The 11,693-nt window shown below is 38.3% G+C and overlaps 1 protein-coding gene across 1 annotated transcript; it reads right to left on the minus strand.

Annotated features, from left to right (window-relative positions):
• Positions 1-3,700: 3,700 nt before the first annotated feature.
• LOC101890314 (enoyl-CoA hydratase domain-containing protein 3, mitochondrial) lies at positions 3,701-5,100 on the minus strand. The gene is made up of 4 exons (XM_005182436.4): positions 4,992-5,100; positions 4,361-4,937; positions 4,009-4,172; positions 3,701-3,938 (listed from the first exon to the last, which is right to left on the minus strand). Exons 1-4 carry the CDS (start codon positions 5,019-5,021, stop codon positions 3,849-3,851), a joined length of 861 nt encoding a protein of 286 aa, XP_005182493.1. The 5' UTR covers positions 5,022-5,100; the 3' UTR covers positions 3,701-3,848.
• Positions 5,101-11,693: the final 6,593 nt, after the last annotated feature.

Consider the following 11,693-nt stretch of genomic DNA (forward strand, 5'->3'; position numbering starts at 1 on the left):
GAAAAAAAAAACGAGGGGATTCCCTGGAAGTGAATAACAACAGGGTGCCTAATATATTCGTTTATTTTTCAACAACAATGGGTCTGTATCTTAACATAAAAATAAATATTTGGTTTTAGACATGGCACAATAAAAAAGTAAAGTAAAGCTGGTTATAATTTTTTGCTGGGGATGTTTTATTTTTTTTTTTTGACTTCATGTATACAGGGTGAGATAAAAAACTGCAACAAAGTCAAACGCCATAATTATTTTTTTTTTTTAATTTTATTGAATGAAAGCAAAAAATGTCGGAAATGTTGAGCAGATTCTTTTAAAGTTTGTCAATGAAAAATTGTTAAATATTGCTAGTCATGGTACAATTTATTAGCAAACCCCAGCTTGAAGAACGAGATTTAACATTTAACAAGTAAAAAAGTAGCTAAGTTCGGCCGGGCGAACTTTTAATACCCTCCACCACAAAGACGTGGACCTGCATAAGTAATTTTTTGCCATAGCCTGTTGTACCGATTCCGAACTTCAAATATGAAATTTGAAACAATTTCATAGGAAAATGTCCCTAATATTTTAAAGTTTGAACTAATTCCGGTGAACATTGTTACTAATATAATCAAAATACGGAATAATTTCCATTGAAAAAAATTAGCTGAAATAATAAAATACGAATATCGGGAGGTATCGTTATATGAGGGATATACGATATAGACAATTCTCTTTCAGAGGGTAGAGTACTCAGAAGGAACTTGTTGTGTTTATTTTAAGACATTTCCATTGAAAAATGTATCTATAGTTATTGAAATACGAGAGACGTATGGGAGATATACGTTATCATGGAACTATGAAGACAATTCTCGTACCAGCGGTAAACCTACAAGGGACTCCCTGTATTGAATTTCAGGCAACTCCATTGAAAAATGTGGCTAAAATCATCAAAATATCGAATATCGGGGGGTACCGTTATATGGGGGCTATACGATACAGTGGATCAATATAGCCCATCTTTCAACTAGATCTGCCTGCACACAAAAGACTGATCTGTGAAAAAATTTTAGCTTCCTATCTTAACTCATTTGGCCTGTAGCGTTGTAACAAGAGATGGACGGACATGGCTATATCGTCTTAGAATTTTATGCTGATCAAGAATTTATACACTTTGTTGGGTCTAAAATTGATATTTCGAGGAGTTCCAAACGGAATGACGAACTTAATATACCCTCCATACTATGGTGAAGGGTACAAAAAAAAACATCTCAAACCAAAAAAAAATTATGTTAACATACAGACCCATTGTGAACTGGCATGGAAAAATAAACAAATAAATGAGCACCCTGTTTTAATTCACATGGAGACAAAGAATGCTGAAATTACATATGCTCTGTTCCAGTACCTGCAAGAATCTACTATTTTTGCAATTTTCGTCGATACCATAAAGGCGGAATCGGTTATCATAGTAAAAACTTTTACATTACTGCAGTTCTGGAATAAACAAATATTGTTCAACTTTTCGAGTTTTCAATTTTGTTTTAAAAGTGAAAACTCGAATTTTTCAACAATTGATTTTAGCAAGTTTAAAAAAATCGAGTAGCTTCTCTTCATTGTACCATGGGCCAGCTTTGAAAAAATTGCAAGTATAGAGGTCTACCTGTTTGGCTTGTAATGTCAGAATTACTATCAAAACAATAAAAAATCAAACAACTTGTTGCATTTATTTTGAATAAATAATTGAAAACCGCGATAACTGAATGAAAGCTCAACACTTCTTTTCAAAATCATGTACTATATATCTCTAAAGGATTATTTCGCTACAAAAACTCTAGATTTTGTCGATGTATGCGTTAAAATAAACACTTTGAAAACACCCGAATTTGAATGTTTTCTGAACAATTTTTTGTTATTGAAAAGAAAACACATACATAAACAAATAAAGATGACATATTAGGCCAAGAAAATAAAAAAATTAAAATCATATGGTATCATAGCCCTACCTTGATATCATTGTACCATGTGTGCTACCTTAACTATTCCCATCCTTTCAGCTTTATTGTAAAACATCAGGCATTATATAAACGACAAATACTTAAATAATTATAGTTGAACAGCTGAAAGGATTTCGCCGCACTTCTTTGCAAAGAATTTTCTCATGGTAGAACAAAGAAGGTAACGTCATGCAATTATATGTTTGCATTTTTTTCCAAATTATGTGTTTGACAACATCTCATTGTCAAATTATGTATTTATAGTATAAACTCTTCGATTTTTTCGATCCCGGGAAACTGATTTTTTCCGGGACCTCAGATTTCTGACCTAAAAGTCCGGTTTCCTACTAGACCCAGATCCACCTACCCGATGGGTCTCTGGACTCAGAAAAGGTATCAGCAGCATGTTGAAAAGGTAACAGTGTCAGCAATAATTTGGCATCAATTTTTTGACCCTCATAATGGCCCTTTTTCGACTTTTGGGGGTTTTATAAAAAATCCAATTACGAAAAATGATTGAAATACTAATTTCACTTTTCAATATTGTGTATGAAGGTAGGGAAGGGCATCTACTAGATATAGATCTGCAGCAGGTGCCAACAGATGGCAGATGAGATGAAGAAAATAAATGTTTCAGTGACATCATCGGTGGTTTTTAAAATTCAGATAAAAAGATAAAAACAGGAGCAATTCTTCTCTACATTAGTTCCGGTCTTTCTGCCCAACAACAATACATTTAGATCTCTCCCTCGCTCTCACTTTAACTTAAAAATGTCATTAGCTCTCCAGTAGTTAAAACAGTGTTCATATGAGGACCAATCAGCTTTTTAACTTTTTAAATAAAATTTGATATTAAATTAAGAATAAAATTTGTCCGAAGTCGGTCAGCCTCACTTGATTTAATTTTTCCCCCATTTCTTCAGTTATGTGTTTTTTTTATTTATTTTTTGTTTTACCCTAAATGCTATGATTATCCAGGGAAATCAAGATAGGTCAATATTTATTCAGGAACGTTCTATGGTAGACATTGTTTATGGTGAGGTCCCAACAACGATGGTTTTGGTTATGTATGTGTTTTTAATAATATATGTGGGTTAATTTTTGATTTTTATACCCTCAACAACTAGATGATGTTTTCAAGACAGTTCAGTTTAGGCATATGCTAAATATTTATATAAATCTTGGGTTCTGTTATGAAATGGAGATCAAAAGTCAATCCCTTTGCATATTTCCCTTTCAAAGGACCAATATTTAGAATAGTAATAGCACCCAAGACTGTAAAATCAGTGTTCAACTTTCTTCAAACTTTGCGCTTTGCGACAATTTTACCAGCACGCAATGATGCAATAGAAGTTTTAAAGTATGTACAAGTTTTAAGTGTTAATGTTTTCATAAAATAGTATTTTGATTGGCGATAACGAAATCTATAAATAAAAACAAACCGAACAATTTTATAATTATTCATTCGTAGTGTAATAAAATTTATAGTTTAACATGGCAAATAAAATCATAAAACAATCATTTACTGTTAAACTGGTAGTGCACTTTATGGATAAAACCTTGATCTTACAATTTTTGTAATAATTTGATTTCAATTTTATCAAAACGAAAGGGAGGATTTTTTGTATATTAAATGAATAATATTTTGAAAATTTACAAGACTGTTTAAATATTTTCTTACAGTGAGTTGATATTAGCGATCTAGATTCAAATAAAAAATAATCATATGCTTTTGGATTTTTTTTAATAAAATCACAGAATGTTACTTTATAAATGCATTCCACATGTTTCCTTTCAAATATAAATAAATATTTAGAATATTTCCACATGTTTCATTTGATAAATATTTAAAACGAAGGTTGGTTAAGGGTTTTATCATTCATGTTTCCATTGGGGTTTACGTTTTTCCACAAAACTCTTCAGACCTTCTTGTGAATCGCTCAGGGCAAGATTTTCCGTCATTTTCTAAAAAATAATAGTATTAGCAATAACAACAAACGTGACAAAGAATAATTAAATAGCCATTTGTACTTACCACAGCTCCAAGCCTATAGGCTTCTTCTATTGGCAGGTTCAATTGTTTGTAGAAAAATTCCTTGCCCAAAGCAATTACAGAACGGCTTTTATGTTTAATGGCATCAGTGATTTTGGCAAGTTCGGAATCCAAGTCTTTTTCTGGAACAACACGACTAACCAGTCCTAAAAGAACAAAAAAAAAAAAAAAAATAATAAAAACAAACAATGTTAGAATTCGGTATCCAAATAGGTATAATGTATATGAAACATAGTTTTTTTTTAAATTATGCATACCAATATCAACTTAGTATGGTGTGTATGTGAAACACAGTTTCTTTAAATAAGTTCACCAATTGATAAACAAACTTTACCTGCTGTATATGCCTCCTGAGCAGTCAAGGGCAAACCGGTCATTACCATATACGCAGCCTGTGGTCTAGACATAACACGAGATATAGCTATGCCCGGTGTGGAACAGAAAACACCGAAATTGGCGCCAGGTGTTGAGAATTTACTATTCTCCGAAGCTACAATTAAATCGCAAGATGCAACCAATTGACAACCAGCCGCTGCCGCCAAACCATTAACTTTAGCTATTACCGGAACGGGGGCCTTATAGATGTTTAGAATGACTTCACTTAGTTTATTAAAAACTTCTGTCTGATATTTAACACCTTTTTCGGGAACCAATTCTTTTAGATTATGACCAGCTGACCATACCGGACCTTTGGCAGTTAAAATGATAGCACGCAGTTCTTTATTTTGCCAGTCTGCGGTTAAATCTTCCAGAATGGAATTCATCATATCCATTGATAGGGAATTGCGTGTTTTTGGTTCGTTGAGACATATTTCACGGACTCCATTACATTGTGTAACTTCAGTAAAACCACCAGCGGCTACGGGGGGTGTAGTATGGAAGGAGGATCTGGTAAGGCCAATTGTGGCAGTCTGAAAGAAAATTAATATAGATAATTTGATGTCGAAGATTTATAATTTACTTACTTTTGTAAATGTTCTCAAGGTATTCAACATATCTTGGCACTTTTTGCTTATCAATGAATTTGGCACCAGTATTGGACATTTAAAGATCAGCTGTTTTCTAATCTAATTAGAATGACGACAACATAAATCAACTCTGTTTGAAGGTTATGAATCTTATGGCCGTTATTTTTAAAATTAAATACAATACAATAAATTAAATAGATTTTCAAAAATAAGCTTTATTTCGGAATAAAATCGTGAATTTATTTTAAAACGTTAAACAATATACTTTGGTCTATATATTAATGTTATTTATTCGTTAATAAAACTTGCCCTATATTTGCCATGTTTTTTTTTTCGGTTTTTAAGTTATTGAAAGATCTTTTTTGGTTAATAAACTTTATTTTTAGATGCCGGAATAGTCTTTTCTAGTATGTAATGTAATAATTTTACTATTCTTAAAGTACGTTTATATATATGAGCGTTAACCCACTGGATTTGGATTTAAATTGTCATATCCATTACTTTTACTTCAAATAAATCCTCTCAAAGTAGGTTAACCCTACAAAAAGTTCTAACGTAAACATGGCATTAAAGGCAGTTTTATTAAACTCTGTCGCGGATTACGGGAAATGTCTGTTCGATTCTCATATGCGGCTTCCATTTATACGTGCCACGTTACAGGCATTCGAATAAGAATGTCAATCGATGATTTCAAAATAGAAATATAAAATAAAATATGAACTTGTCTCTATGAGGGATCCGTAATGCCAGGAGTATTTGGGTGCACAGATTGTTTGCCTAAGCAGTTTCGGCAAAGCTTCTCAGTTGAGTGTCCAACAGTAGGCATGTTCATGATCTTGTCAGTATCTAAATTTCGTTGTGTACCAATGTGAGCCTTTAATTGATCGATATGTAGTTTACTTACGTTCGAGGCACTAGCTGTGCCCCAGTCCTGTATACTATACGACCAAACGGACTTGAATTTTGTTAAATACAATACAACTTTCAACTCTAATTTTAGAAAACATGGTATGCCGGTAAACTATTTCTGATTGACCTATTCATGCTATCTTTGCGCGATTTGTTGCTTCTGCGTACTGGCATGTTCCAGAACTGAAAGAATGTAAAAGTTTTTACCACGATAACCGATTTTCCCTTTATGATATCGGAGAAAATTACAAAACTAGTAAATTCTTTCAATTTAGTCTCGTTTACTGGATTTTAGATTTTCGTTCACTCATGTGCCTAGTATAGACTCGTTGGCATCTGGCCCTGCTTTTGTTTGTCGATACGAAAGGAAACTTCATAGCAAATATATTCTTATTTTTTTTTTTTTTCAATTCTTCTATTTTTTGGAACGTTTCAGACGTGGAGCAGTAATTTTTGTTTTCAGAACCTGTAAAAATCTATTATTTTGGTATATACATATATACCCTAGAGTCACAAACATCATATGGTCTGTTCCAGAACTTCAAGAATATACAAATTTTTAATAAAAATTAAAAATTTTATAAACTTAATAAAAATTAAAAATTTGTAATAAATATGCAATTGATTAATTTTACTATATGGAAATAATGATGCTAGATGTAATATCAATAGTTAACACTTATTCTGTTCCAGATCCTGCAAGAATCTACTAGTTTTGCAATTTTTCTCGATATCATGAAGGAAAAATCGTTCTTTTAGGCAGTGCTTTTTAGTTATGTTATTTCAAACAGCATTTGCTTTGTTCCAGAAACTACAAGAATCTACTAGTTTCACAATATTTTTCGACATCATAAAGGAAAGACAACAGTTGAGGGAAATAGATAGAATATGGATGGTTCGATAAAATTGACTACAGTTGAAACTTTGCCAGGACTTGAAATTGTCTATAAATTTGCCAATAATGATCATCGCAACCGATAGAATTTATGCCGTCAATGTCATGGAAGCGCTGCAAAAATGTATTTAAAACACCAACTATTTTATCCTCGATAATTCTTCAAAAATTGTTCTTAAAGAAAAAAAAAAATGATTATAGACTTTTAATAGTCCTTCAAAAATGCACTATGTCCCGCTACTAAAGCCAGGCAAGGATGCCGCAAAGGCGAATCATACAGGCCAATTTCGCTTTTGTCGCCAGTAGAAAAGGCTCTTGAGGCTTTACTCCTCCATCAAAATGGATTCCATCCACAACACAGCAATCCCACGGCAGCCGGTTCTACGACACCGGATTGACCCGAAACAACAACACTCCAGTTTCGGCCAGCGGCTGCCAACCCAGTGTATACATGTTCGTGTTTGTTTATTTTTCTGTTTTGGGAGCAGCACATCCCGGAATGCTTGCTCCGGATTCTTTTGGTCCGTGCCGGGCTTGAGGAAAACCCCGGACCATGGTTCTGTACGGTTTGCCAAAACACCATCCACCATAGATCAGTCTCGGTGCGATGTAATGGATGCAGAGGATGGGTGCATTTTAGAAATTGTTCCGGTTTAACCCGGTTGCGAGACTATAGCGATAGGGACTATGTTGCTTCGTGCTGCACCAACGTAGTCCCCAGTGAGTCCACGACCTCGTCGTCAACTTCCGAGTCGTCGTCGGAGTATGGAACTCCCCCGCAGTCTCCAGAACAGCAACCTTTACCGCAGCACTTAACGCCACATGTTGCTGTTCCAATTCCGGACAATGCATCGTTCTTGCAGTTCAATTGCAACGGACTCCGAGGTAAAATTGATGAGATAGTGGATTTTATGAATCGGAGGAATATCAAGATCGCAGCGGTGCAGGAAACCAAGCTCAATGAAAATTGTAGCTTACAACGTTGCAATGGTTACAACGTATTGAGGAAAGATCGCACCAGAAGTGGAGGTGGGGGATTAGCGTTCCTGATACACCATTCTGTTCAATACAGACCTATCTCGCTTGAGCTAGCCTCTAGTGACCCGTACATGGAGTGTATGGGGGTAGCAGTCAAGTGTGGTACTGCCGAGGTAGAGGTGCTTAATGTGTATATCCCGCCGGTTAATAGCTGTGAACCGCGTTACTTGCCTAATATAAGCCCACTTTTGGAAGGCAATAACCGCCTGGTACTAGGGGACTTCAATGCCCACCATGAGTTGTGGCATTCCGTCCTAGGTAATGACCAGAGGGGATCAGCGTTGGCAGAGCAGATTGACTGCTCCACATTTTGCACGGTAAACGAGGATGCCCCCACCCGAATAAGAGGAGAGTGTCACAGTTCGCCAGACTTAACCATCGTGTCACCCGGTCTGATAAATGACGTGACTTGGCAACCCGTCATTTCTCTTGGCTCAGACCATCTCCCGATAATCGTCTCCATCAGCAGATCGCCCGATTTCATAACCTCTGAACGCCGCACTTTCCTTAACCATGGGAAAGCCCACTGGCCCGAGTTCAGAGAGTTCACCAACCTTCGCTTCAGAGAACTGCCCAATCCTTCTGATGTTCGGGTAGCTGAAAGGATTTTCCGGGACATCATCAAAGCTGCAGCCGCTCGCTATATACCTGCTGGTCGAATACCCGAAGTAAGACCAAATTTCCCAGCAGAGGCAGCGGGATTAGCGAATGAGCGTGATGAGCTCCGACGTACCAACCCTACTGATCCCAGAGTCAGTGAACTGACAGTGGAAGTCAACCGGTTGGTACAGGAGCATAAGCGGAAAAAGTGGCTAGACCATCTGAAGTGTTGCAACATCGGAACCGATTTGAGTAAACTGTGGGTAACGGTAAAGTCACTCTCGAACCCTGGGAAAAAGGATGATAGGACAGCAGTCACATTTAACGACGTAACTGTGACTGATCCGAAGAGGTGCGCTGGCTGTTTTAACCGCCAATTTGTCGAGCACCCCGAGAGTGATAGGGCGAGGCGAAGAGTACTACGTCGTATAAGAGCTCTTCCCGCCGAGGATGTACCTCCACAGTTTACGATGGGTGATGTTGCGAATGTCATCCGAAACGCTAAGTCATCTAAAGCGTTGGGCCCGGACGGAATATCAATGGTAATGTTGAAGCAACTGGATACGCCGGGAGTTGAGTATTTAACCAAAGTCCTTAACTTGTCGTTAGCCACCCACATAGTTCCCGAAGCCTGGAAAATGGGCAGGGTGGTCCCGCTACTGAAGCCTGGCAAGGATGCCAGCAAAGGCGAATCATACAGGCCAATTTCGCTTTTGTCGCCAGTAGCAAAGACTCTCGAGGCCTTACTCCTCCCCAGTATCAGAGGAAGCTATTCAGTTGCTAACCATCAACACGGTTTCCGTCCACTACATAGCACTACAACAGCATTGCACGCCATATCCACACATATCAGTCGAGGACTCAACCAGAACAGGCCGTGCCACAGAACAGTAGTGGTGGCTCTCGACCTATCAAAGGCCTTTGATACGGTCAACCATGCCACGCTGTTCGAGGACGTTGAGAACACTACCCTCCGGCCAAGTTTGAAACGTTGGATAGTCAACTATATGTGTGGACGCCAGTCGTTCGTGGAATTCCGGAATAAGAAGTCCAAGCCTCGTAGAGTGAAACAGGGAGTTCCCCAAGGTGGGGTGATATCTCCGGAACTGTTTAACCTCTACCTTTCCGGAATTCCGCGCCCTCCAGACGGCATCGAGATCGTAACTTATGCGGATGATTGTACGATCATGGCGTCGGGTCCTGTAGTTGATGACATATGTGTCAGGGTGAATAATTATCTCGCGGAGCTTGACGCCTTCTTCCACGCGAGGAATATGAAAATATCCGCCACTAAATCGACGGCCACACTATTTACCACATGGACTGCGGAGATGAGAACACAGCTGAATGTGCAGGTCGAGGGGCATATAATTCCGACCACCAACTACCCCAAAATTCTTGGGGTCACATTCGATAGCATGTTCAAGTCTTCCGCGCAAGCCACAGCTATTTGCGATAAAATGAAAAGTAGGAACAAGGTCCTCAAGGCGCTAGCCGGCAGCACTTGGGGTGCGGATAAAGAAACCTTGTTGACCTCTTATAAAGCGATAGGTCGGTCTGTGGTTAGCTATGCGGCTCCAGTGTGGTCGGCGAATACAAGTGCAACGCAGTGGAAATGTATTCAGACCTGCCAGAATGCCGCCCTGAGAACTGCAACAGGGTGCCTCCTCATGACGCCTGTGGACCACTTACATGAGGAGACGAAGGTTCTTCCCTTACGTCAGCATAATCATATGCTTTCGTTGCAGTACCTGCTTGGGTGTTATCGCGGGAGTCACCCTAACCACCATATGGTGGATAGAACTCCCCCACCCAGGCGTGTCAGGAAGGACCTGCACGATCTAGAGAGAGAGGTCCAGCGATATAAGAGAGAGCCTCTAGATCATGAAGCCTATCAAGCAGGATTGAATAGCATTCATACTGATGCAGTCGCAGAGGTAGTCAATAATTACAGTATGAATGCCATACTCGGAGTCCACCCCCCATCCATTGCAGCTGAAGAACGTCGGCTGCCTAGGCAAACCAGGGTAGTTTTGGCCCAACTACGTTCAGGATGGTGCAGCCGTCTCAATTCGTATTGGGCACGAATTGATGAGGATGTGCGGAACGCCTGCCCAGCGTGTGATACAGGCCCGCACAACACGCTGCATTTGTTTAATTGTCCTGCCAAGCCTACCCAACTCCGTCCAGAGGATCTATGGCTACAGCCCATAAAGGTAGCAGAATTCCTAAACCTGGACATTGAGGAAGAACCAGATTAGTCGGAAAAAACAACAGAACGTGTAAAACTGCTACAACAACAACAACCAAAACAGAATTGCACGCCATATCCACACATATCAGTCGGGGATTGAACAAGAATAAGCCTTGTCATAGAACCGTCTTAGTAGACCTTGACCTATCAAAGGCATTTGATAACGTGAACCACCACACTGTTTGAGGATGTAGAGGGAACTACTCTCCGGCCAAATTAAAAATGTTGGATAATCAACTATGTTGTCGGAATACGAAGTCCAAATCCAGTAGAGTGAAGCAGGGAGTTCCCCAAGAGGTGATATCACCGGAGCTGTTAAACTTCTACCTTTCCCCCTAGAGAGGTAGGTCCAACGCTACAAGAGAGACACCTTAAATCAAGAAGTCTATCAGGCAGGTCTGAGAGGCATTCATACGGAAGCAGCCAGAGATGCCATTAACAATTATACCATGAATGCTGTCCTCGGAGTTCACACCCAACCATTGCAGCTGATATCCTAAATTGAATTCCTAAACCTGGACATTGAGGAAGAGCCGGATTAGTCAGAATATAAACAACGGAGCACGTTAAAACTGCTGCAACAACAACAACACTGTCAGTTAGTATATACCTACTAGTGTATTCAGATTATTGCCAATAGGGAAAACATCTGTCATTAATTTTTAAATGTAAGTGTTGAACCACTGTTACCAAAAATATAACTGGAAATTGAGAATTTTTTAATAAAATGTAAACATTAATTTGCATCTTAGTCATGTCAATAATTACGTTCTGGTGTCATTTGATGTTGTCAAATGTTATCAAATTCCATTATATGTTGCCAAACAAAACAATATGTAAATAGACTTTGTTTAAATAAACTATTAGAACGGATTTCCAACAAAAAGAATTAATCAGAATCAACGTCGGGTGATGCAGCCCCATGACACCTAAGACTGGTTGATTATTTGAAAGAAGTGCTTTGAATAACAAATTCAAATTGAAAATAGTTTCATATATTTTA

Source organism: Musca domestica, unplaced genomic scaffold (assembly GCF_030504385.1).
Source record: "Musca domestica strain aabys unplaced genomic scaffold, Musca_domestica.polishedcontigs.V.1.1 31, whole genome shotgun sequence".
In the NCBI taxonomy this organism is placed as follows: Eukaryota; Metazoa; Arthropoda; class Insecta; order Diptera; family Muscidae; genus Musca; species Musca domestica.